General features: G+C 40.6%; 1 protein-coding gene and 1 long non-coding RNA gene across 2 annotated transcripts in view; one reads left to right on the forward strand and one right to left on the reverse strand.

The window, feature by feature from the left end:
- Nucleotides 1-24,694, forward strand: part of Srp72 (signal recognition particle 72) — a 29,979-nt gene extending 5,285 nt beyond the window's left edge. The window contains exons 4-19 of the mRNA XM_059274584.1: nucleotides 855-998; nucleotides 1,076-1,187; nucleotides 2,558-2,589; nucleotides 4,095-4,219; nucleotides 4,317-4,374; nucleotides 7,694-7,825; nucleotides 9,219-9,347; nucleotides 10,227-10,299; nucleotides 11,902-11,966; nucleotides 13,672-13,767; nucleotides 14,700-14,803; nucleotides 14,917-14,994; nucleotides 15,683-15,820; nucleotides 21,175-21,212; nucleotides 21,936-22,095; nucleotides 22,936-24,694. Of these exons, the coding sequence (XP_059130567.1) occupies nucleotides 855-998; nucleotides 1,076-1,187; nucleotides 2,558-2,589; nucleotides 4,095-4,219; nucleotides 4,317-4,374; nucleotides 7,694-7,825; nucleotides 9,219-9,347; nucleotides 10,227-10,299; nucleotides 11,902-11,966; nucleotides 13,672-13,767; nucleotides 14,700-14,803; nucleotides 14,917-14,994; nucleotides 15,683-15,820; nucleotides 21,175-21,212; nucleotides 21,936-22,095; nucleotides 22,936-23,113 (1,662 nt within the window). The 3' untranslated portion in view covers nucleotides 23,114-24,694. The remainder of the gene's footprint in view (nucleotides 1-854; nucleotides 999-1,075; nucleotides 1,188-2,557; nucleotides 2,590-4,094; nucleotides 4,220-4,316; nucleotides 4,375-7,693; nucleotides 7,826-9,218; nucleotides 9,348-10,226; nucleotides 10,300-11,901; nucleotides 11,967-13,671; nucleotides 13,768-14,699; nucleotides 14,804-14,916; nucleotides 14,995-15,682; nucleotides 15,821-21,174; nucleotides 21,213-21,935; nucleotides 22,096-22,935) is intronic.
- Nucleotides 14,256-25,052, reverse strand: part of LOC131920282 (uncharacterized) — a 39,834-nt gene continuing 29,037 nt past the window's right edge. The window contains exon 3 of the long non-coding RNA XR_009381601.1: nucleotides 14,256-15,098. This is a non-coding gene — a long non-coding RNA (uncharacterized LOC131920282). The remainder of the gene's footprint in view (nucleotides 15,099-25,052) is intronic.

Consider the following 25,052-nt stretch of genomic DNA (forward strand, 5'->3'; position numbering starts at 1 on the left):
GTCCCATTGCAATGAAATTTCTAGTGTTTATTTCATTTTTTAAGTCTTAAAATTCAAATGATAAATTCTGGTACTAGCCTTCCAAATATGAGAAATCCATAACCAAAATCTTTTTGTAATTTTATCTCATTTTAAGTTCAAAAAGTTCAAACAAGAAATAAATTCTGGTATCAGGCTTTCACTTCCAAATATGGAGAAACACCTGTTAAAGCCAGTTGAGGAGAGAATAGAAATCTCCCAACGTGCCATAGCTGAAAATGTAAAATGCTTGTTCAAATCTCCCATTGCAAAAGCAAAAAACTTTGTTCAAACCTCCCGGGCAAGAATTTGTAAGCAAGTCTGGTAAAAGAGAACTTAGAAGTTGACTCTCAGACCCAAAAAGATCTTTGGGAAATGAAGTCCAAAAGCTAGCTTGCAATAAGGGATTGATATAAGGGAAATGCATTCTGGGAAAGGTAGTTTTTCTACTAAAGATGGCAACATTGCCCTGAAACACTTTTGTCAGCTCAAAAATACGTTCATGGTAAACTTAAAATACAGCTTTTAACAGCATAGATTTCTATAGAAAGCTTTCCTTTCACAGCCTTTAGGCATTTAACTACGATAAAGAACTTGCTTTTCTAAATGTAGCCACACCTACAAATGTGTATTGTAATAAAGATTCGTTGCATGTCATATTTTTAAAAATATTAGCTCACAAAACTAGTTGAAAATAAAAAGATAAAAGATAAACCATTGGCTTGCTCATATTATGTTTCTATGTTCCTTCCTTACTGGTTATGGAAAGCATTAGTGTGGTCTAAACCCAAGAGTGCGCTAGTCAGCCCTGACCTTGTGCTCTGGCCCTCCCTCAGCTGTACCGCTTGGAGCGCTATGACGAGTGCCTGGCCGTGTATAGAGACCTTGTCCGGAACTCCCAGGACGATTATGACGAGGAGAGGAAAACCAACCTTTCTGCAGTTGTCGCAGCTCAGAGCAATTGGGAAAAAGTGGTGCCGGTGAGTGTCCGTCTGCTCCGTACAGCCGTGCAGAGGATTCCTGTTTACTGTGTGACTGACGTGTTTCTCTCTGGCAGGAGAACTTGGGTCTCCAGGAAGGCACACATGAGCTCTGTTACAACGCTGCCTGCGCACTGATAGGGCAAGGCCAGCTGAGCCAGGCCATGAAAACCCTACAAAAGGCTGAAGGTTGGCAGTTTCTAAAGCTTTCCGTAAATCAGGGTGGAATGTATAACTTTAGACAATCTCTAAAAAGTGATTTCATGTTTGTGAAATTATTAAGTGGAAGTTACTGGGACAGTGAGAAGTTTCAGAAGTTTGTCATTGGCCATCTCTCAATTTCTGTTAAGGAATCAAAGTAGTTTCTAAAGTTTAATTTTGAAGAGCAGGTCTTTGAAGGGGTTATTGTAAGTACTAAATGTAAGTTAATTGACCTAACAACAAAACAGTATGTAATAAAATGATTCCTGAACCAGTGAAGGACCAGGGAAAGAGCTCAGCGAGCACTTGCCACTAACCCTGATGGCCTGCGCTCAGCCCCCGTCTCCACGTGGTAGAAGGAGAAGACTGACTGCTGCAGGTTGTCCTCTGACCTCCACATGACATGATATGCAAACACACGCACATGTGCGCACACACAGAATAAATCTGATAAATGTAAATATTTATAGTACTACTCAAGGACATTTTAGGCCATTTAATGTGTTTCCACATGTATTTCATGCTTTGAAGCCTCTAATTTAAAAACAGGGTGCTGGGGTTATAGCTAGCAATACTGTGGGTTTAGTCTCCAGCACCAAAGTAGAAAAGAAAGCAGGGAAGAAGGAGAGGAGAGAGAAGGCGTGGGTGATATGTAGCAAAATTTCAAATTTGGCTCAATGCCATTTATAACTCCAGGTCTAGGAGATCTGTCACCCTCTTCTGGCCTCCACAGGCACCAAGCACACACATGGTACACTATCTTATCCAAGAATTCTGCTTCTAGAATTAAAAAATATATATAGTTAGGTAAGATTCGCATATATATTTGCATAAAGATCAATTGGAGGGATGTTTAGGAGAGCAAGTTTATAAACAACATGAGTTTGTATGTTGTTAAAGACTGGTCATGGGAGCTGGGGGTGAGTAATGTTGTCAGTAAAGGGCTTGCCTGCAATGAGAGAATCCATTCCCAGTCCAGTCCTCACAGAAAAAGGCTGCTGGCAGGGCTCGAGAGATGGCTGAGCAGTTAGGAGCACTGGCTGCTCTTCCCAAGGACCGAGGTTTGGTTCCTAGCATCCACGTGGTACCTCACAGGCATCTGTAACTCCAGTTCTAGGGAAGCAGGTGCCTTCCTCTAACCTCCACGCACAAGGATGATGCACACACATACATGTTGGCAAAACACACATCTAAAATTAGAAAATTCAAACAAACACCTAGGCCTGAGGATGTATCTCAGCTGGTAGACTGCTTGAAATCTGCTCAGAAATTAGTTTTTGCTCTTTGGAACTGTGAAAAGAATAGGAAGTGCCCAGTGATGCTAATTTTAAAACCATTTACTGTTTTTTCTCCCACAGATCTTTGTCGCCGTTCATTTTCAGAAGATTCTGTAAGTATTCAGTAAAACCAAATTTTATACTTGTGACAAATAGTGGGAAGTTTCACTGCAGTGTGTTAACTTTGTGGGATAGATGGTACCATGCATTTGGTTCTTACCTAATCAGATAGTAATTTTCTTTAGGAACTTGACTTCAGCAACTGAGCATTCTGTGATTTGTATTGAGACAAGCGTCTTTTCGCACTTGTTCTTCTTTTCTACAATACTTTGATTTAGCATTTCTCTATCAAAAACAAATGAAATCATACCCACCCAGCCAGTGTTCCTTCACCAGCGTAGTGCTAGGTTAGTAAAGTAGAGTGCTGGGCGCTGGGACATGGCTTCCCCTGTGAAGTGCTTGCTGTGTGTGTGTGCTGATGAGATGACTGGATTTGCTGGGTTCGTGGGCATGGTGAATTCACGGTGGCTTGCACTTGAATCCCAGCCCTCCAGAGGTGGAGCCTACCCTGAGCAGCAATTTCCAAGCAAGTGAGAGGCCCTGTCTCAAGTAGAAAGTAGATGAGATAGAAAGAGGGTGTAAAAGTTGAAAAGCACTTGCTGCTCTTGCAGAGGATCCAAATACAGTTCCTAGTACTCAGGTCAGATGGCTTACAACCACCTGTAATTCTAGTTCCAGGGGATCTGGCATCCTCTTCTGGCCTTTGCAACACCCCATGAACACAGTATATACACCCACAGACACTTAAAAATAAAATCTTTTTTAAAGTTAAAATAGATAGTACCCAAGAAACAGCATTCAAGGTTGTCTTCTGGCCTCCACATGTACAGACATGCATGTGTGCAAACACAAATATGTATACACATGCATAAAGAATATAGCCTCCTAGCTTTGAATATTCATTAGGAGTGTGCACTAGCCAGTCCTTCAGCATATCAATTACATTAGCTTAATTTTGGGGCATCAATTAAGAAAGCCATCTACATCTTTTCTTTTTAGGTCTCGGGGATTGAACCAAGGGCCCTCACAAATGCTAGGAAGTATTCTATAACATGCCAAGTCTTTTGTTGTTGTTGTTTTAAGATTTATTTTGCTTTAATTATGTGTGTGAGTACAGGTGTCCAACAAATCCAGTAGAGCTTTGGATTCCCTGGAGATAGAGTTACAGGCAGTTGTGAGCTGCCAGATCTGAATGCTGGGTACTGAACCAGGTCCTCCACAATGAGCAGTGTGTGCTCTTAACACTGGGCCATCCAGTCTTGAGAAGCATTTTTTTACATGTGTGTTTTGCAAGAAAACAGTTAAGATTTGAGGAGATGTCATCGCAAACATGTTACTTTTTAGTGATCACTACCTTGCATTCCTGCATCTTTGACCATGTCCGTTCAAGAGTTCCTTTCCACTTTCCCTTCAACAGTTCTCTCTAGTGGCAATTCTGAATCTCAAAGCTGATTCTCAGGGAAGAGTCCTGACCTTACATGACTTCATAAAGGTTGTCTATATTTCAAATGTCTGGATCACTTGGTAAAACTATGTAGATGTTTCTTTTTCTGCTTAGGATGGGGCTGAGGAAGACCCACAGGCAGAACTGGCCATCATTCATGGTCAAATGGCATATATCCTGCAGCTTCAGGGTCGGACAGAGGAGGCCCTGCAGCTTTACAATCAGATCATCAAACTGAAGTGAGTTGTTAAAAAAAATGAAGTGTCCTTCCGGGGATGAGGCTTTTGTTTGTGGCTGTTTAAAGTGTGTTTGGCATTAACTATTGCTTGTTCACAGGCCAACAGATGTGGCACTTCTTGCTGTAATCGCAAATAACATCATTACCATTAATAAGGTATGAACTCTATGGTTTTTCTACATGTGTGTTTTATGCTGAGAACATATTATTCCAACTTTTTTCTAGGATGTGTTCTTTTTTCCATGACAAACAAATTTAGGTGTAACAAAATCATAATGGAGAGTATTTTAACTCATAATACTGATGTTTTTGCCCTGTTTATTCAAGTAGTGAAACTTTTTTGTAGTTGTAGGCCTTGGATTTTAATAAAATATTTCCTGTCTATGGTAATAATGAAGACTATCCGTGTGCTAGAAATATAAGTAGTTTGGACCTTTAAGTACATGGGTGTTTTACATTCCTTTTCTGTGTCTAAATTTTGAGGGGGGAGTTATGGGGGACAGGGTATGGGCAGGTGGTTTGTCCTACCCACCTACCCTCTGTAAACCATTACAGGAGTGGCTATAGGTACTTGTAACTTAAGAGTATTATGCCAATCAAATTAATTACCATGTGGAAAAACAATTCAAGTTGAGGTTTGAAATCCAAGTCAGTAGAAAATAAGAGAAGCAACTGTTGATTTGTCATGCTGTTCCTTATCTTCGGTGTGTAGGGACTGAAAGAAACCATTTGTATGAGGCCATTGCCTGGAAGAGTTAGAACATGGATTCAGATGCCAGTTTCTGACTCCAAAGGCTGTCCCTTGTTCTTGACTGTACCTCTCTCGTCCTGTGATAGAGGCTCTAGATGTAGGACAGTGGAATGCCTTAGGTTTCCACACACTGGTGCTGACATTTGAGTTGAGCCAAATACATGACTTGGAAATGTTTATCACGGTGAATACTTTTTATCAGACATATAATTGTGGAGAAGAGGATGTATGGAATACTAAATATACATCTCCACCTAAATATAATTTATACATCAGTCTTTATTCAGTTCACTTTTTGTTGTTGTTGTTTTGTTTTGTTTTTTGGAGTCAGGGTCTCTCTACATAGCCCTGGTTGTCCTGGAACTCACTATGTAGACCAAGCTGGGCTAAAACTCACAGAGACCCACCTGCCTCAGCTCTTAAGTGCTGGAATTAAAAGCATATGCCATTATACCTGGCTTCACATTAATATTTTTTACTTTTTGTTCGAAATACTAGATGTAATAGGTAGTGTTTAAGAAGAAAAGTAGGTCCTTAATCATTATAGTTTAAAACCTCATCCTGAAAAGCCAGGCATGGTTGTGCGTGCCTGTAATCTCAGGGTTCAGGAAGCTGAGGCAAGAAAATGAGGAGATCAAGGCCAACCTGGAGTATATGGTGAGATCCTGTCTCAGGTAGGTGGGGAGACAACCACCTCATCCTGATACTGAAAATAATTATGTGTGTTTAATACCTTCCTTTCATACTTCCTGGCTACTATATTTGGTAAAAAGTCTCTGAATTGGCAATTTAGACAAATCTTGAAGATTTAAAGGTTCAACAACAGCATATGTACATATGAAGAAATATGTATGATTTAGGAGTAAGGGATGAGAAAACAAACAAATAGATATGGTACGTAGTAAAAAAAATTAAGTTTACATTAAATGATACTAACATGAAAAGTCTTGAAGATAAATTTTTTTAAAAATGTTATGACAAAGTTTAAGAAAAGTCTCAAATTGGCATGCATAAAGAATTGAATTATAAAAACAGTAATTAATACCTGAGCACTACCTAGGAAATACCTCCTTTTTTCAGATTCCCACTCTGTTAAGCCAGGCTGCCCATGAGCTCCAGGGCTCAAGGGTCCTCCTGACAGCTCCTGTCTGTCAGGGACTGCAGGGGCACACCATTGCTTCTGGCTTCAAACTAGTTTGAAGCATCATATTAAGAAAAAGTAGGACTTAGAGATTTATTTATTATGTGTACAGTGTGTTATCTGCATGTATGCCTGCAGACCAGAAGAGGGCGCCAGATCTCATTACAGATGGTTGTGAGCCACCATGTGATTGCTGGAAATTGAACTCAGGACCTCTGGAAGAACAACCAGTGCTCTTAACATCTGAGCCATAGCTCCAGCCCTATTTTTGAGTTTTAGTCTTTAAACTAGTAGAAGACTTAATTCAAAAGCACAGGTATTTAAGAGTAGTGGCCCATACCTGTAATCTCAGCACTTGGGAGGTAGAGGCAGGAAGGTCAAGAATTCAAGGCCATCTTCAGCTGCATACTGAGTTAAAGGCCAGCTAGAGCTATCTAAGACTCTGTCTCAAAAAAAACAAATAAAAATAAGAACATGCTTGCAAGTAAATGAGTTGCTTTATAAAGCACTTTGAAAAAGAAACTATTTCTCTTCAGAACACTTTATGGCTTAGTTGTCTTACTTTCTTAAGAAATTCACGATGCTCAATAATTTTGTGTTCTGCCCCTCACCCGCATTGTGAAGAACTGAAGTTGAACTCAGAGCCTCAGTGCTAAGTTCATGGTTGCCCTGCAGGAAGTTTCAGAATCGATTCTTCATGGGTCTGCCTAGTTGAGGAGGCTCTTGGGGAAGGAAATTAGTGGCTGTACTACACATGCATGCTGTCTGCCGACAGTGGAGTCTAGATGGGATGTCTGTTTCAGAGACTTAGCGATTTCCTTCGGCACAGTTGAAGCAGGATTGTTACCTTCTTCACTTTTCATTTAAATTATAGACGGCATGGTTTATAGACACAGCAGGTGTGTGTCTTTGTAGTCTGAAGTGATGTAGGCATGGTAGTTCACTCCTGTAATCTTAGCACTTGAGAAGCCAAGGCAGGAACTGCTGTGAATTCCAGGCTACCCTGGACTATAGAGTGAGACCCTGTCTGAAAACCAGAAACTAAAAACAAAAGGTCTCAAAACTAGCATCCAGCATTGGGAAGATAAACAAAAATTTTGTTCTTCTTTTTTTTTTTTTTTTAAAGATTTATTTATTATGTATACAGCATGTATGTCTGCAGGCCAGAAGAAGGCATCAGATCTCATTATAGATGGTTGTGAGCCACCATGTGGGTGCTGGGAATTGAACTCAGGTCCTCTGGAAGAACAGCCAGTGCTCTTAACCTCTGAGCCATCTCTCCAGCCCCTTTTTTTTTTTTTTTTTTTTTTTTTTTTGGTTTTTCGAGACAGGGTTTTTCTGTGTAGCTTTGCGCCTTTCCTGGAACTCACTCTGTAACCCAGGCTGGCCTCGAACTCATATGAGCCAAAAACCAGGGCAGATATGTACACATCTTGTTAGTCTAGGCACTGCAGCCAGTAGATGTAGCCAAGCTTTCTTGTCGTGTTTATTTGAAATAAATGAGTGGAAAGGGAAGGCTTTCAAGAGTCACAAAAGCCAAAGTGGGAGTTTCTGCTAATGGTAGGCAAACTTTTCTTTGTCAGGATCAAAATGTCTTTGACTCCAAGAAGAAAGTGAAATTAACCAATGCAGAAGGAGTAGAGTTCAAGCTTTCAAAGAGACAACTGCAAGCCATAGAGTTTAACAAAGCTTTGCTGGCTATGTATACAAACCAGGTAAGCAGTAAGTCTGTTCCCTGGCTGACCTTGTCCTACTTGGGTTTATGAGGTACAATGAATATTTGTATGATCTCTCTCCGTTTTGTCTTCTTTCCTTCTTTAGTATTAGTAAGTTTTAATAATTGTGCTAAACAAGTAATTGACCCACTTCTGTAAGCATATAGACTTACTAACTGTAGAGAAAGTTAGTGCCTTTATGGGAGAGGGTGTTTTCATTTTCTGTTTAACTGCTGGTGGTTGATCGCAGCCTTGTATGCACTACTGAGCTACATGCCCAGCCCTTCCATTACTTTCATTGCTAGTCTTTCTGAATTAAAATGGAATCATTAAAGACATCAGTCAGATCTAAGATCCAACTTTCATTTTACTGGACGTTACAAATTTAAATGTTAAGGGGTACAGTTCTTTTTTTAAAAAAATAAGCATTTGGGGAATGGGGATTTAGCTCAGTGGTAGAGTGCTTGCCTAGCAAGCGCAAGGCCCTGGGTTTGGTCCTCAGCTCTGGGGGGAAAAAAAAGCATTTGGTATTATTTTTACATTATTATTATTTTACGTGTCTTGTCTGCATGTATGTCTGGGCACCACATGTTTGCCTGGTGTTAGATCCCCTAGAACTTGAGTTATGAATGGTTGTGAACCACCATGTGAGTGCTAGGAATTGAACCCAGATCCTCTTAACTGCTAAGTCATCTGTCCAACCCTCAAGGAGTTCAATTCTTTTTCTGTATCCTAATTAAATTCTGAATTCATACTATAAAGCACAAGATTTTAGTCCAAAAATGAGAAGCAGTAATGTTTTTATTATTTAGAGCTGAGTCAGGTTTTCTTGATGTTTCAGCAAGGAATGTATTTCTGTGGCTGTTCTGTTGATTGTGTTGCTTTTGGAAGGAAATTCTGAATTTCATTTACCTAGAATTTCGGTTTCAGAGGATCATTTAGTGGTTCTCAACCTTCTTAATGCAGTGACCCTTTAGTATAGTTCCTCATGTTGTGGTGACCCCAACCATAAAATTATTTTCACTGCTACTTCATAGCTGTAATTTTATTACTGTTATAAACCATAATGTAAATGTCCATGTTTTCCAGTAATCCTAGACCACCCCTATGAAAGGGTCTTTTGACCCCTCAAAGGGGTCATGACCCACAGGTTGAGAACTGCTGGTTTAGAACTTGCCTTTTGCTTACTGCTTTTAGGACTCTCTTAAATTCAAGACTAGCAGTCTTGTCCTTTCAGTAAAATATGAGGTGGATGCTATAAACTGATGTGCTTAAGCCTACATATTTTTGCACCTACTGTTTTAATTAAAGCTGTTTACCCCATCCCTTTATTTTGGATTATTTAATGTTTAATTTTATTAATATACTTATTAATAAAAGGGGCATCTTTTAGGCAGAGCAGTGCCGAAAAATATCTGCCAGCTTGCAGTCCCAGAGTCCTGAGCGTCTCTTGCCTGTGTTAATCCAAGCTGCCCAGCTCTGCCGTGAAAAGCAACATACAAAAGCAATAGAGCTGCTTCAGGTAAAGACATCAAACTTGAATGCTTAGTGAGATGTCAGGTAGTTGAAGCTGTTTCATTACACTGTAGTGTACAAGCTTGTCTTTACACTGTAACAGCCCACAAACTCACAGGTATTGCACCAATGAGTTCCAGCGTCACTTTAGTTGACTTTTAAGTTATAACTTTTTCTATATGTTGTACTTTGTAAATATTTTTATAAACTCCAAAGAATGCTTTTTCATTTGGAGTTCCATTCAGCGTGAATTAGGGAGTTGAACTTTAGGCTTACAGTACTTACTGTGCTTGGCCCCCATTCCAGTGATGCATTAATACCTCAGTGGGTCCTACTCCACACCCTCAGTTAGGGAGATACTGACTTGGTTTGTATCATCCCAAACCAGTTGTCATATTACGTAAGTGTTATATATTATATGAGTTTCATGAGTGTAAATAGTTGAGAAAATGGACAGGATAAAATTAGGACCATTGTGAGAGAAAGTTGCCTAGCAGAGACCCCCCAGTGAGGAGGCAGTAGCTGAGTTTCTTTAAGACAAGTACAACGAGTTTGTGTAGCAGGGAACTTGATATCACTGTACCTATATACAAAGCCTGCTATAAAGCTTGGGTGTGGAGTAACATTTCTCCCAAGGTAAGATTTTGACCTCAGCCAGCTGTGGTAGCACACTCCTTTAATCGATAGTCCTAGCACTTGAACTCACAAATTGAGTTCCAGGATAAGGGCTACACAGAAATCTGTCTTTAAAAGAAAAAAAAATTGACCTGAAACCAGAAGTTAACTTTAAGCTGAACTTTGAAATATTACAGAGCTAAGTAATTGTAATGTCTTACAGTTGTATAAATTAAACGTGTGTTTTAACCCACAACTAAAAATATCTTAGGAATTTTCTGATCAACATCCAGAAAATGCAGCTGAAATCAAGCTTACCATGGCGCAGCTGAAAATTTCCCAAGGTATTAATATTTGACTTTTAAGTTCTTTGTTGAATGGTAAAGTTTAGCTGCTGTTTCAGACAGTCTAGGCTGTGTGATCTCCAACAGACTGAGCAGTGGGGAAATCGGCCTTTCCTTGGATTTTCCTGTACTGTTAGAATGATTCTCAAGCCTGAAAAATCCATGCAAGCGTGAGGTTCCTTTGTTGCAGAGCACTGCAGTGCGTTTCCTAGGATGTCACGTCTAGAGAAGCCTCCTTTGAAATTGGATGGAGTAAGAAAGGAGCTCCTTTGCAGTATTTCATAGCTTGTTCCTTTTTCCTTCTTTATACTTTGCTAAGTACAGAAGTCCGTGAAATCTCATATATTTGATACCCAGAAGAAAACTGGTTTGTTTGCTTTTAATTGAACTTGGTTATCTAGAATTGAGTTGTCTAGTGTCCTAGCTGCTATATTCATGTAGCTAGAGCACATTCCTATAATCCCTGCTCTCTAAAGGCTGAGGCAGGAAGATTATGAGTTCAGAGCTCATCTGAGGTGCATAGTAGGACCTGTTTCAGAAATATGTATTTTATTAGTAGCCAGAGAAAACTAAAGGTACCTTTATGGGACAGTGTGGATGCATAGACCTTGACATTTGCAGAAGTATATATCTGACAGTTCAAGTTCTCAGTGGACAGTAGCAAATGGTCCAGAAAATTTTAGCTAGTCACAATGGCTAAGATGAAAATTTCATGGAATGGGGAAAACAGTTGGCATTTAGGAAAAAGTGTAAAAAAAAAAAAAAAAAGAAAGAAAGAAAAGGCGGGGGGGGGGGGGGGCTCCTTGGTGAGGCAGTAATTGAAACAGGATTGAGGATTGGTTGAGAATTAAAGATGAGAGATTTGGGTTATTGAAATTTGCAGTGAACATAAAATCAGAATTGTAATACCACCATTTTTCCATACACTCTGGTCTATAGTAACATATTTCAAGGCCTTTTGGGAACACGGACACACACACACACACACACACACACACACACACACACAGGCCCCTTCAGATTCCAGTCTAAAAAAGAAAAAATGTCACTCAACAGCCTGGAGTTGCAAGACTGGATAAAAGCTCTGTAGGAAGACATGGTTTCAGTCTGGAAGACAGTGCAGGGCCTAAGAGCTCCAGCTGTGCCGCATGAGGAGCCGAATTTGAATCCCCAGCACTCACATAAAATGCTGAGCATGGCTATGCATGCCTGAGACTCCATTCACTGTTAGAGACAGGCAGGTTCCAGGAGTCTGCTCACTGTGCAGCCTTCCAAACTGAAAGCTTCTGATTCAGTAGAAGACCCTGTCTCTCTGCAGTGAGCTCTGAGGAAGACAGCGGCATCCTCTTCTCCATGTTCGCGTACACAGTCACGTCACCATACACTCAGCACATGCACAAGCATAGATAGAGTTTCCTCACTTCAGAAATGAGCAGTGGGCACACTATCCAAAGTCCCCAATGCTTATGTAGTTAGAGATACTGCAGAGTACAGTTGATGATCTCTTGCCCAAGGAAAAATGATAGGGAATAAATTTTCTTGTATTTTTTCCACAATATGCTTTATTCAGTGTGGTGCTGATCTTGTTTTTAATCTCCTTAGGGAACATTTCCAAAGCCTGTCTAATATTGAGAAGCATAGAGGAGTTAAAGCATAAGCCAGGCATGGTAAGTGTCTGAGTGACTCCTGTTTGCATGGCTGTGCTGGCTCGATGTCCTCTTTGGTTTCCACTCATTTCCTCGTGTGTTAGTGAGGCAGGACTCGCCTTTAGAATAACACTCTGTGCTCTGGTAGTCAGATGTGTTAAGTCTTGTTTAAGCCCCACATTACCCATAAAGGGCAGCCTCAATCTCAGATCTGTACATGGATTTTTTTTCCTTGCTAGATTGTTTATCATGTCATTGTAATTATTTGGTTTTTTAGTGTTTTTCTTAAAACAACTTAAAAGTAGTGGTCAGTAAATTTAGATTTTAGTTCTTTTCAAATATTACAGGTTTAACCCAGGCATGGTGGCACACACTTTAGTCCCAGCATTCAAGAGGCAGAAAGAGGAGGATATCTTTCAGTTTGAGGCTGGCCAGGACTATAGAGTGACCCTATCTGTAAGATATGAAAGTGTCTTTTTCATAGTACACACTGATTGCGTGGTGATAGAACATGCATCAGTTAAATAAGAACTGCTTTATTCATGTTGCTGTCCTCTAAGCCAGCTCGCCTACAGCACTGATAATGTGTGCTGTCTTCATGGAGCTTTCTCTTCATAGTTGAAGGCTTGTGCTATAGTTTTTTTTATTAGAATTGTACCATTATGTGACTGAAAAATCTAGTCTTTTGCTGTAAGGAATTTATCCATTTCATCTCAGCTGTTGAACTTACTGCCATAGAGGCTGTACAAGTACTTTCTTATTATACTCTCAATAACTGCAGAATCTTTCACTGATGCTGGTTACGTGACCCAGTCAGTTTCCTGTTGCTGTGGTAAAATACTGACCAAAACCACTTTGGGAGGAAAGAGTTCATTTATTTGGCTTACAGGTTACATTAAACCAAATAAATAATTGAGGGAAGCTGGAGGCAGGAACTGAAGCAGAGGCCGTGGAACACCACATACCAGTCCAGGCTCACATTCAGCTACATTTTTTATACTGTCCAGGACCATTTTTGCCTAGTGATGACACCACTCGCAGTGGGCTAGGCCCGCCCACATCAATCATTCATTAAGAAGATGCCACACAAGCATGGCCATAGGCCAGTCTGGAGGAGGCAATTGGTCAGTTGGGCTCCTGCTTCCCAAGTGTGTCCAGCTGATGTCCAGGACTAGCCATCATACTTATGTTGTCTCTCTCTCTCTCTGACCAGTGTGGCCAGACTGTGTGAATTTTACCAAAGGTTCTTAAAAATGCAACTTTTTTCTGTTTCCTGACCTTTACTGTTCTTTCAAGGAGTACACAGGCACATACCCATGCACACCCAGACAGTGTGGGTTTCCTTGCTGCCCCAAAAGCTCATCTGGTAAGCTTTTCACAGCTTAGGCGATGTTCATCTCATTGCATTTCAGCCATGCTGGAAGCTCCCTAATCACACACTTGAATATCCAGCAAGATAGTTTGTATAACTATATCAAAATGCTTATTTTTCATGTTCTGATCTTACAAAACTTGACACTACTTTAGAAGGAGTCAAATGCCTTCATATTTTTCTAAGTATTTCTAAGAGATTGTGTTCTCTAAAAGAATAGTGTTTATGGTGAATTAGGTACTGGCAGAGATCCCATCAATCTTTATTCATTCTTTAGCAATTTTAATTTTTAAGAACTATGTTCTGAGAGTGCATGGAGCGTTTTGTTCATTAACTTACTCCTTTGCTGGACAGGTATCTGCGTTAGTAACCATGTACAGCCACGAGGAAGATATTGATAGTGCCATTGAAGTCTTCACACAAGCTATCCAGTGGTATCAAAGCCATCAGGTAAAGGAATGGAGTGAAGTACTATAAGGGCATTTTTTTTTTCCATAAGTAATAAAATATTCTACTGAGCCAAAAATTTCAGAACTGAAATATTTTGAGTCACTATTTTAAAATGGAAGACTTACTAGACTATCATTAATTTTTGTAAAGAATGCTAGGTCCAAATAAAATTGTTAGACATAAGGAACAGCTACAAGATGAAACAAAACAGCTCATTTGTATTGTTAGAAGCTTTTTCCTGTGCATGTCCATGCGTATACACACTCAGAATGTCATGATATTATTGTACATTATTGATAAGGAGCTAAGAGCCCGTGGGTGATTGTTGGTTATTAGAACAGCAGTGTATGCAATGAATATTTATCATGTCTCATCCAATAGGAGCATCTTCATTTTTTCCAGTATCAATGCTGCATAGATAGTATCAACTTACTGCCATGCATACATACATACATACATGTTACCATGCATATACACACACACATACATACATACATACATATTGCATTTACATGGTTATTAACTGTTAGCGGTGGGAGGGCATCAGTGTTTTGAATAGTACTTTGTTGAATTAATGTTTGAGAATGTGCCATATCTTTTATGATTTGATTTTAGGAGCATATTGTTTTGTTTGGTTGGGTTTTTTTCTGCTGGTGTTAGAGATGGACCACATACTAGGTATCCTAGGCAAGTGTACTCACTACCAGACCTACATTCCAATCTTGTTTATTTTTGTAGGTGACCAAAATAGAAATGGATTATGTTCTAGTTTCATACATTGATGATTACTTGTTCTTTCACGTACTTAGTAAAACTTCAGATGAGGAATTTAGTGCTCAGGTCCATTTTAAAGGGCTGATAAATAGGATTTCACTGACTGGCTAGATACTTGGCTTAAGGCTTTATTTTATTTTGTTTTGTTGAACCTGTAGCCCAAATCCCCTGCTCATTTGTCCTTGATAAGAGAAGCTGCAAACTTCAAGCTCAAATATGGACGAAAGAAGGAGGCAGTTAGTGACCTAGAGCAGCTGTGGAAGTAAGCTCTGAAAAGTGGTGGGGGTCCACACTTCGTTCATCTGAGGGGGCTCTTCTCTGTTTATGCTAGCGTTAATTTTATAAGCTGTTTATTAACTTCATTTCTTCTTTTAGGCAAAATTCAAAAGATATTCACACACTAGCGCAGCTTATTTCTGCTTACTCGCTTGTGGATCCTGAGAAAGCAAAGGCGTATCCTCTGTGGCATGGCTCTCCGCGGAGCACCAAGAGCTCTGCTTCTTCGGGTTTGGAGCAGAGGGTTTTCTGCTAGAAATTGCAACTCACAGGCTTGCAAACTGGTGAAAGCAAAATTTAGAACTAGGTATCAGTATGACTGAAAAATAGTAATGAAGTAGGGGAGGGAGTCACATGTCCATCACAAACCATGTTTAAGATGATTTAGGGACAAAGCATGCAATTTCTAGTACTTGGGATGCAGGAGCAGGAGAATCGGGTCGTCATTGGCCGTATATGGTGAGTTCAAGACTAACCTGAGTTCAAAACAGAAAAAATTAAATACCCTAGTTGGTCAGTTTGGGGCTCTAAGTGCTACTGATGAGGCCATGTCCCAAGGACTGAGCTGCATATCAGATGCTAGGAAGCTACTAGTCACAGCCTCTGTGCTGGGACAGCCTATGCATTTGGAAGTTTGGGAATCCTTGAACTACATCACTACATGAGTTAAGGAATGCATGATAAGTTTTCCTTTCAGAATATATATTGTCTATTTGATGTGACTTGTTTTCTATAGAAGATTCAAGAGTACTTTTTGCTTTTGATAAAGGCCATCAGGAAAAGATAGTATCTTTCTGTTAGCAGAGATGTGTTGACAGACCTAAATGTGTGTATGTTGTGTTCCTGAACACTTGTCCCACCCCAGTCTTAGTAAACACTTGCCCTCATCGGACAGCATGTCTCTAAAAGTGGATGTCGAGGCTCTTGAGAATTCTCCTGGTGCTACATACATTCGGAAGAAGGGCGGAAAAGTTACTGGAGACAATCAGCCAAAGGAACAAGGGTAATGTTTTTCCAGTTCAAAATAGTTTTAGAACATTTTCTTAGGCTGATTTAAAAGTATATAAGCATGCAGGAGGCTCGGGTTCAATCCCTATCAGTCCTCACATCACATAAACTGGAATGATGACACATGGGCCTGGAATATCACAAGATCAAGAGTTCCAGGTCATCCTTAGCTCAGCCAGTTCCTTTATCTGGAGCTAAATGAGACCCTGTCTGAAGACAACAACAGAAATGTCATTAGGAATAAAAACTTCAATCTTTTGTGCATGTGTTTGGGTACACCTTTCATGTGTGTGCAGAGGCCGGAGGTCACCATCAGTCACTTGGCACGTTTTCTGAAACAGTCTCCCCCTGGAGCTTACCTCATCACCATTGCTTGGTTGGCTGGCTAGCCCTGGAGATCCTCCTGCCTCCACTTCCCCAGCATGTAGGCGGATGGAGGAGTTTGCCACTGACCCAAGGCGCCAGCCAGTGTGGGTTCTGAGGATCTGAACCTAAGTCTCATGTTCGTGCAGTAAACGTTTGACCAACTGAGCTGTGCCCCAGCCCAAAAGACCTCTTGATAGAAGTTCTGTGTGAATGTGATTGTCTTGTTTCTCCTTCTCCTTTGCTGTTTCCACCTTTTATTCCTCATCTCCACCTAGCCTGTCACATCAGAACTCACCTGGATAGTCAGTATCCATGTCCTTCCAGATCTTTTCTCCATGTTTACATAGACACAAAAATTTAAATATTTCTCTTAGATTTTTTTTTTTGAGGCAGCATCTCATTCTGTAGCTTACAATGACCTCAATTTTGTAGCAATCCACCAGCTTCAGAAGCATCAAAATGCTAAGATTACAGATATTAGCCACTGCAGCCAGCCTTTAATTTCATTCTTCTTATACAGAATACGGACCTAAGGGCTAGAGGGGTGGCTCAGCAATTAACTGTGCTGTGTGCTCTTCCAGGGCACCTGAGTTCGGTTCCCAACACCCATTGTGGGCTGCTCACAACCACCTGTAAACTCCAGCTCTGTGGGATCTGACACTGAGATTCCAAAGGCACTCACAGGCATGTGGCACTCTGTCTGTCTGTCTAGATAGATAAATAGGTAGGTAGGTAGGTAGGTAGGTAGGTAGATAGATGATTGATAGGTAGATAGATCATTGATTGATAGATAGATAGATAGATACATACATATCTATCTAATATTTTTGGGGGGAGGGAAGAAGGGGAGGGGTGAAATCAAACTGTGTTGCCCTGGCTGGCCTGGAACTCACTATGTAGACCACACTGGCCTTGAAATCACAGAGATCCACCTGCCCTTCCGAGTACTGGGATTAAAAATGGGTGTCACCATGCCCAGCAATAAAAATATTTTTTTTAATGTTTAAGATTTTTGTTTTGGTTCAGAATGAACAGAGCATGGAAAATACCAACATTTTTTTTATAATTTTTCATCATTTTCATCTTTTTTTTTTCCATATGTTCTTTGGTGTTTTGCCTGCATGTATGTTTGTGTGAGGGTGTCAGGTCCCCTGGAGCTGGAGCTATAGACAGTTGTGAGCTGCCATGTGGGTGCTGGAAATTGAACCTGGGTCTCTGGGAGAGCAGCCAGAGCTCTTAACCTCTGAGCCATCTTTACATCCCCTATGTTCATCTTTAAAAAAAAAAAAAACTTTTAAAAGAAACCTCAAATACTACAATGTTTCAGATTTCATCCCTTCAACTGATTCAAATTTCAAGCTTTTATGGATACCAAACTAAAATAAATTTAGGCTAAGTCTTATGTGAGCTCTAAAGTACCATCTATTTAAGTATGTAATTTTTTTCTAACATAAATGATTAAATAGCTACTGAAAATGCATAGTTCTCTTCTAAATCCTTTCATATTTTTTCTCTTAATCATTATAATGTATGTTGACTTGTAAAGATTTCGTGTGTGATTGTATGTTTTTGCACATACGTGCACACATGGATAGGCCAGAAGATGGCGTCCAGTGTTCTCTGTCAATCTCCTACCAGATGCCCAGCTTACTATGTGGGTGCTGTGATCCGAACGCCAGTCCTCTGGTCTTCATGGTCACATAGCGGGTACCTTAACTCTTGAGCCACTTGCGTTTTGTGTAACAGGAAATGGTGTTGCCCAGACTACCTTCAAACTCTGTTGTGTAGCAGAGGATGACGTCAACTCCCGGTCCTTCCTCCACCTCCTCATCCAATTGCCAATTCCACCTAGACACTGGCTTCTTTGGTTGGTTGGGTGGCTGGTTGTTTGAAACAAGGTCTCATCCCTTTTTTTTTTTTTTAAATTAATTTTATTTTGGTGTTCCCAAAAGCTTCAAATTTGAATCAGTTAAAGTGATAGAATCTGAAACACTGTAGCATTTTTTAAAAACCTTCTTTTAAAAGCTTTTTAAAAAAGAGAATGTATGTTTCCCTGGATAGCCTGGAATTTACTATGTAGACCAGGCTGGCCTTGGACCCAGAGAGCTTCCTTCCTTTGCCTTCTGTGTGCTAGGAGTAAAGGCATGTACCACCAGGCCCAGCTACTTTTTCTTTTACACTATTTGTTTAGTGGTGGGAGGCACGCTTGTGCTGCTGTACTTGTGTGTAGGTCAGAAAACCACTCGTGTGTGGTGGGGGGTGGAATCAGGTTTAGCTTTCCATGTACATACATTCTAAGGCCCAAACTCAGGTCATCAGGCTTTGTGGCAAGCACCTTAACTCACTGAGCCATCTTGCTGGTCTTACACTGACTTCTGAGCTTCAAATTATCATCAGTACAGTAATCTCACTAGACATTATTAATGCTCTTTATACTGTTAAATAGCAAAAGTCTAATTTATTTTGAAGGAAGCTATACTATGTTTATACTAGACACTGACCGAAAGATAAGCAGTAGAAAATAGCTTTCAACGGGAATTGGAGGAGAGGTTTGCCTGTGATTTGCTGAAGTGCAGCTGGTGGAAAGCTCTAAGAGCGGTGGTAGGAGAGCGTCATTTTGGATGAGAGATGAAGGACGACACCATGTATTGCTCGTTCTTCATTCTTGTGGAATGAGCGTTTTGCCTTAGTTCACTGATGAATAGTTCTCAGCTGTATCACACATAATATATACAAAGAGATGTTTGGTCTTCTGACAGCAGCTTTCAGAGTGCTTAATAATTACCTTGAAATATTTTCATGATTTCTTAGTCCCTTCCAGTACCTGCTTTTTCTTTTTGGCCAGTATACTTAGTAAACTACTTTGCCTATTTCAAAATTTAACAAATTTGTAAAGTTCAGAATTTGAAAACTGAAGCTAGGGGTATAGTTCAGTCTTAGAGCACTTGGCTGCCTTTCAGGAGGCGTTGAGCCCTAGCCCCATCAACATGAACTTGTACTTAGTAGTGTGAGCCCTAGCCCCATCAACATGAACTTGTTTTAAAGGAAAAAGATACTCAGTAGTTGGGCATGGTTTCAGCAGCCTGTAATCCAACACTGAGAGCATGAGGCAGGTGCCTCCCAAATGCAAGGCCAGCCTTCTCTACATAGTGAGCCAAGTGTGCTGACACATGCCTGTACTACAAATACTAGGGAGACAGAGGCAGGGGGATCAATTGGAGGCCAGCCTTGGCTAGATGAGATGTGTTTTTGAGGGAAAACAAAAACACAGGCCAGATATGCCTATAATTCTACCACTTAGGAGGCAGAGGCAAGGGATCTCCGTGAGTCAAGGCCAGCCTGATCTATATAGTAAATTTCAGGTCAGCTGGGGCTACATAGTATGACCCTGTCTTTAAAAAGTAAAGAATAGGGGGGCTGGAGAGATAGCTCAGAGGTTCAGAGCACTGGCCACTCTTCCAGAGGCCCTGGTAAAGCGACAGATAAAGTGGTAATTCCAAGGAGTCTGTCTAATAGTCAAAAGAGATTTTTTTCTGGGTTAACTCACAGTATGTATAAGTAGTCACAGGATCCAGGAGGGGTGTGGTGTGGTGCGGTCCAAAGGGGTTCTCTGGAGAACTCTGCCTTGGTTCACAGTACCAGCGTCCAAGACCACGAGGTAGCCAAGAGAGCAAGCACATATGCATTCCAGGCCTTAAGGGGTTCCCTCTTGGCCACACCTGGCAGGGGGTGGGGGCAGGCAGGTACCTAGCCTGTGCCTGCTAGGGGTGGTGCTTCAGGGGTAAAGTACAGACAACCACCTCTACCCCTAGGTTCAGTTCCCAGCCACCACATAGTGGCTGACAACCATCCTTAATGAGACCTGGTGCGCTCTTCTGGTGTGCAGGCATGTATACAGACAGAACACTGTATACATAACAAATCTTGAAAAATAGAAAGTGCAGAGTCAGTAAAAAGTGTCCCATCCATCTTTCTCCCTTCTAGTGCCATGACCAGAGTACCTTGATTTCCATATCCTCCTAAAAGATTACCAGTACATGTTCTCTGTCAAAGTGTTTCTTGATTCTCTAAAATCTTGCCAGTTAACTCATGAAGACATGATAGGTTTTTGTTTGTATAAATAGCTTACTATTCGACTTCTGGTACTTTGAGGTACTTTGTATACTGCTCATACTATTTAAAGGATAATTGGGTAATTTAGGCATGGTCGCTCTTTTCAAAGAATAGATAATATTTCTGTTGTAAAGAGTTTTACATTAAGCCTAATGTGTATCATTTTAAGATTGTTTTCAGCCAGGCCTGGAGGTACATTCAGGAGGTCCTGCACCAGTTGTTGTTGTTTTTTTTGTTTTTTTTGTTTTTTTTTTGGTTTTTCGAGACAGGGTTTCTCTGTGTAGCTTTGCGCCTTTCCTGGAACTCACTTGGTAGCCCAGGCTGGCCTCGAACTCACAGAGATCCACCTGCTTCTGCCTAACCGAGTGCTGGGACTAAAGGCGTGCGCCACCACTGCCCGGCTTCGCACCAGAAGTTTTTGAGGCAAGACTTGGGGTTTGAGACCAGTTCATACTGTGTAGCAAGATCCTGTCTCCAAAAGGGGGCCAGTGAGGTGGCCCAGCAGATCTAGGGCGTTTGCCTTGCAAGCCTAATAATCTGAGTTTCCCTCCAGAAGCCACATAAAGGTAGAAGGAGAGAGCCGACTCCACAGTTGTTCTTACCTCTAAACGTGTGCCTTAGCATGAGAACCCAAAAACACACCATTCACACAGACATACACACATAGTGATAACTGATTTTTTTCTTAAGTGAAAAGTTTGCCATGTGATTGAACTTGAATTAATATTCCAGCTACTTTGTTAAGTTTATGAGCTGGTACCAAGTCTTACATACACCTTTTTATGTCAATATGCCTGGCTTGCTCTTTTGCACATATGTAATGAACTGTGTTTATCACAATGATGATAATGATTCTCAATTTTTTTTTAGACAGGGAGATTTGAAAAAGAAGAAGAAGAAAAAGAAAGGTAAGACTTTAAGGAAAAATACACTCAGATTTCTGTGTTGTTGTTTGAGATAGATTTTTCAAGCCCTGGTTAAATGAATTACCGAAGGGCCATGTGTTTTCCAGGTTCAAATGTGTAGTTATTGCTGTTTTAGTGGAGTTTACAGAAATTATACAAACTAGTGTTTGCATTAGTCCATTATCTTCAAAAGTCTCAGTCTTCATTTCTTGTCCTAGGACTTGGATATGAGCTTACTCTTACCCGATGTGTAGACACGGTTTCAGAAGCCCAAACTGGCCTCCAGTTTGTCAAAACATATTATTTTATTAGATAAAAATTATAAATTTTATAAAGTTATGTCTGGAAATATTTTCCCTTATGCATGGTGGCTCAAGTCTTTAATTCTAGCACTGGGGAAGCAGAGACAGATGGATCTTTGTGAGTTCAAGGCCAGCCTGGTCTCCATAGAGAGTTCCAGGCAAGCCAGGGCTACATAGGGAGACACTGTCTCAGGACAAATTTTCTCGACATATGAACATGGTGCATACCTGCAATCCCAGAGGTGAGGGAGTTGCAGGTACAAGGCCAGCCTGGGCTACATAATAAAATCAAAAACAGACAGACAAAAAGCCTTTCTCAGACAAATTTCAGTCGTGTTATTTATTCCAAGTCATGAACACATTGTTTAAACAAACAAGCTTGAAACTAGTCTAGGTGTATTTCTCATTTGCCAATCATTTCCAGGAAAACTGCCTAAGAATTATGACCCAAAAGTTACCCCAGATCCAGAAAGATGGCTACCCATGCGAGAACGTTCTTACTACCGAGGAAGGAAGAAGGGTAAAAAGAAGGACCAGATTGGAAAAGGAACACAAGGAGCAGCTGCAGGAGCCTCCTCCGAACTGTAAGTTGTGGTGCAGACTAGAAGGCCCTCAGGATGCCGTTCATCTTGGAGGCTGACTCGGTTATGAGGGAGACTGTTTATATGCTGTATGAGAAATACAGTCCTACAGCCTTGATAAATATTTGTGGTATGTGAAAGGAAGAAAATATACTGTTTGATTTTATTGCAAATACTAAAACTATGTGATTGTATTGTTAAAAACTAAGTATTCTAGGAGTTGTGAGAATGACCCAGTAATGGATCCCTTGCCTAGCATGTATAAGGCCCTGGGTCTAACCCCTAAGTACGACAAACCACAAAACAGCCTGTAATGACATTTGGTTTTGAAACTAAAGATAATGAATCATTTAACTGTGTGGTAGATAGGTAACACCTAGGAAAAAGAATTTAAAATGTGAGTTATTTCTACATAAAATTACAAGTCAGGGCTGGAGAGATGGCTCAGCGGTTAAGAGCACTAGCTCTTCTTCCAAAGGTCCTGAGTTCAATTCCCAGCAACCACATGGTGGCTCACAACCATCTGTAATGAGATCTGGCGCCTTCTTCTGGCCTGCAGGCATACATGCAGGCAGAACACTGTGTACATAATAAATAAATTTAAAAAAAAAAGAATTATAAGTCATTTAAAATTGATTTTCTAAACTTACTAAATTTGGCATGTAGCGTATATTAATTTTCTTTAGTTTTAATATGGTTAAAAAATATTCAAAAGGAGTGGACAGAGGTATCCTTAAAATGTGTGAGAAATTATTCAGTGTGGAAAGTGAAATCCATGCACATACATGCTTATACCTTTTCCTGTATTTCTAAATAACTAAAAATCTTTCTGGTTTGTTTCAGGGATGCCAGTAAAACTGTGAGCAGCCCCCCCACCTCCCCACGGCCTGGCAGTGCAGCAACGCTGTCTTCCTCTACAAGTAACATCGTACCCCCAAGACACCAGAAACCCGCAGGGGCCCCAGCAACCAAAAAGAAACAGCAACAGAAGAAGAAGAAAGGCGGCAAAAGTGGCTGGTGAAGACAATGTACTTGTTGCAGGCTGTTTTAATCCGCTGTCAGTGACCTTAGGAACATAATAAAGGTAACACAGCAAGAAGCACAGCGCTCCTCCTCCATCCCCATAGTCCTGAAATGATTTCCTATGCTTCAGATGGGAAAACGTTCTCCTCAAACTGCCTAAGCAGATTTGGCCTACTTGTACCAAATAGCTTTACAGAAGACTGAAGATGACTGAGCCTAAGGCACGTTATCTAAGGTTTCCCGGGATTTAAATGGAAAATGTTTCTCCTGTTTCAACTAGTGTGAAGATATGCGTTCCTATTCAAGTCTCACCTTAAATTATGTCTTAGGAGGCTAAAGGTGGAATCTTCTGAGCATTCCAAGTATTTGTTTAGAGCTATCATGTGATGAAAAGGGATCTTAGTGATGCGTGGCCAGAAAGACTCAATGTCTAAAATAATTTTAACCCTAAATTCTCTGTCTACTGGAATTGGGACTCTTTCACGTGTATGTGTACATCGACTTCTTTGTACCCTTGCCATTTCATTTTCAGATTATGTTAACATACTGATTTAGTTCCACTGAAGACCGCAAGAAAATATATCAATGTTACAAGTAGTTGACGCTTAGACCCAGTGTTCTGAGGGCAAATGGGTTTGGGCCTCTTAACCAGAACACTTAATGGCCACTATCAAGAACATAAACTTTGACTTCTTTAAGAGGAAACAGTACCAGGCGGGATTGAAATTCACAAGAGCATTTGGCCCAGTTAGTACTCAGATGGCTCCCCTTTCTGGCCGTGGGACATGGCCTTTCATTATCTTTTTCAAAGTTACGTGGTTTGCAGTCACTTTGTGGTGTAAATGTCGCTCTTGTCTTTCATGGCTAGCGCCCACTTTCCTACTCAGACATTGTGAGACACACCTGGGGTGTCTCCCACGTTTAGTATTCGTTTATGCCATCCGAGCTATCGTTTATTTCACACTTCTGTTTCCTATGATCAGATTACTCGGTCCTTGTTAATAAAAACGCTGCTGTGTTTGAGCATCATCTATTGAAACTTCTTCAGTGAGTCTTTACAAGGCTTTCCTGCTCTATGGGATTACAAATGGGGGCTGCCTAAGTGACATCTAAGAGGATTTACACAGCTCTCCAGAGAACAGTCTTGGTGAGACTGAATACCCTATTACAGGAATGATTATCATGTAGGATTCCACTACATCTACTAGACTTAAAGGTAATTTTCTTAAGCTTACCAACAGAAACTCGGTGAGATTTCTTGAACTTTGAGAATTTTGATCCAATACACCATGGGGAAATACACATCTAGTACTCTTAGTTGGCATGGTTAGCAGCGGTTGGTATTGTTGTTGCTAAGGCACGGAACCCTCATTTCAAGTAAGTTATTTAAGTCCAAACTTCATCTGTATGAACATTCTAGTAACTATTTTGGGTAAGTCTTTAACCAGTACATACTGGGGTGTGTGCGTGTGTATATGTGTACATTTATAAAAACCAATATGGAAAGCATCCATTCACTGTGTCCTTTTAAAATATATTCCAGCAGTGAATGTGAATAAAGATGTTTTGGGTATTGGCATTTGATGGAGGACTTCCTTATTGTATGTCTAAGAATGTTCTTTTAAGCTGAATATCTAAAATTACCTCTTGTCCCTCCCAGCAAAACTACAAATCTCGTGGGGTTGGGAGAACTGTGTTTAAAAAATGGCAGTTCGGAGGCTGGAGAGACGACTCGGCGGTTAACAGCACAGGCTGCTCTCCAGAGACCCTGAATTCAGCTCCCAGCACCTACCTACATGGCAACTCACAGCTGTCTGACTCCAGTTCCAGAGGATCTGACACCCTCTTTGGTCCCCTCTGGCACTACACACATGCAGTACACATACACAACATGCAAGCAAAGTACCTATAAACATAAAACAGTAAATCTTAAAAAG

This window comes from Peromyscus eremicus, chromosome 10, assembly GCF_949786415.1.
Source record: "Peromyscus eremicus chromosome 10, PerEre_H2_v1, whole genome shotgun sequence".
NCBI classification, from domain to species: Eukaryota; Metazoa; Chordata; class Mammalia; order Rodentia; family Cricetidae; genus Peromyscus; species Peromyscus eremicus.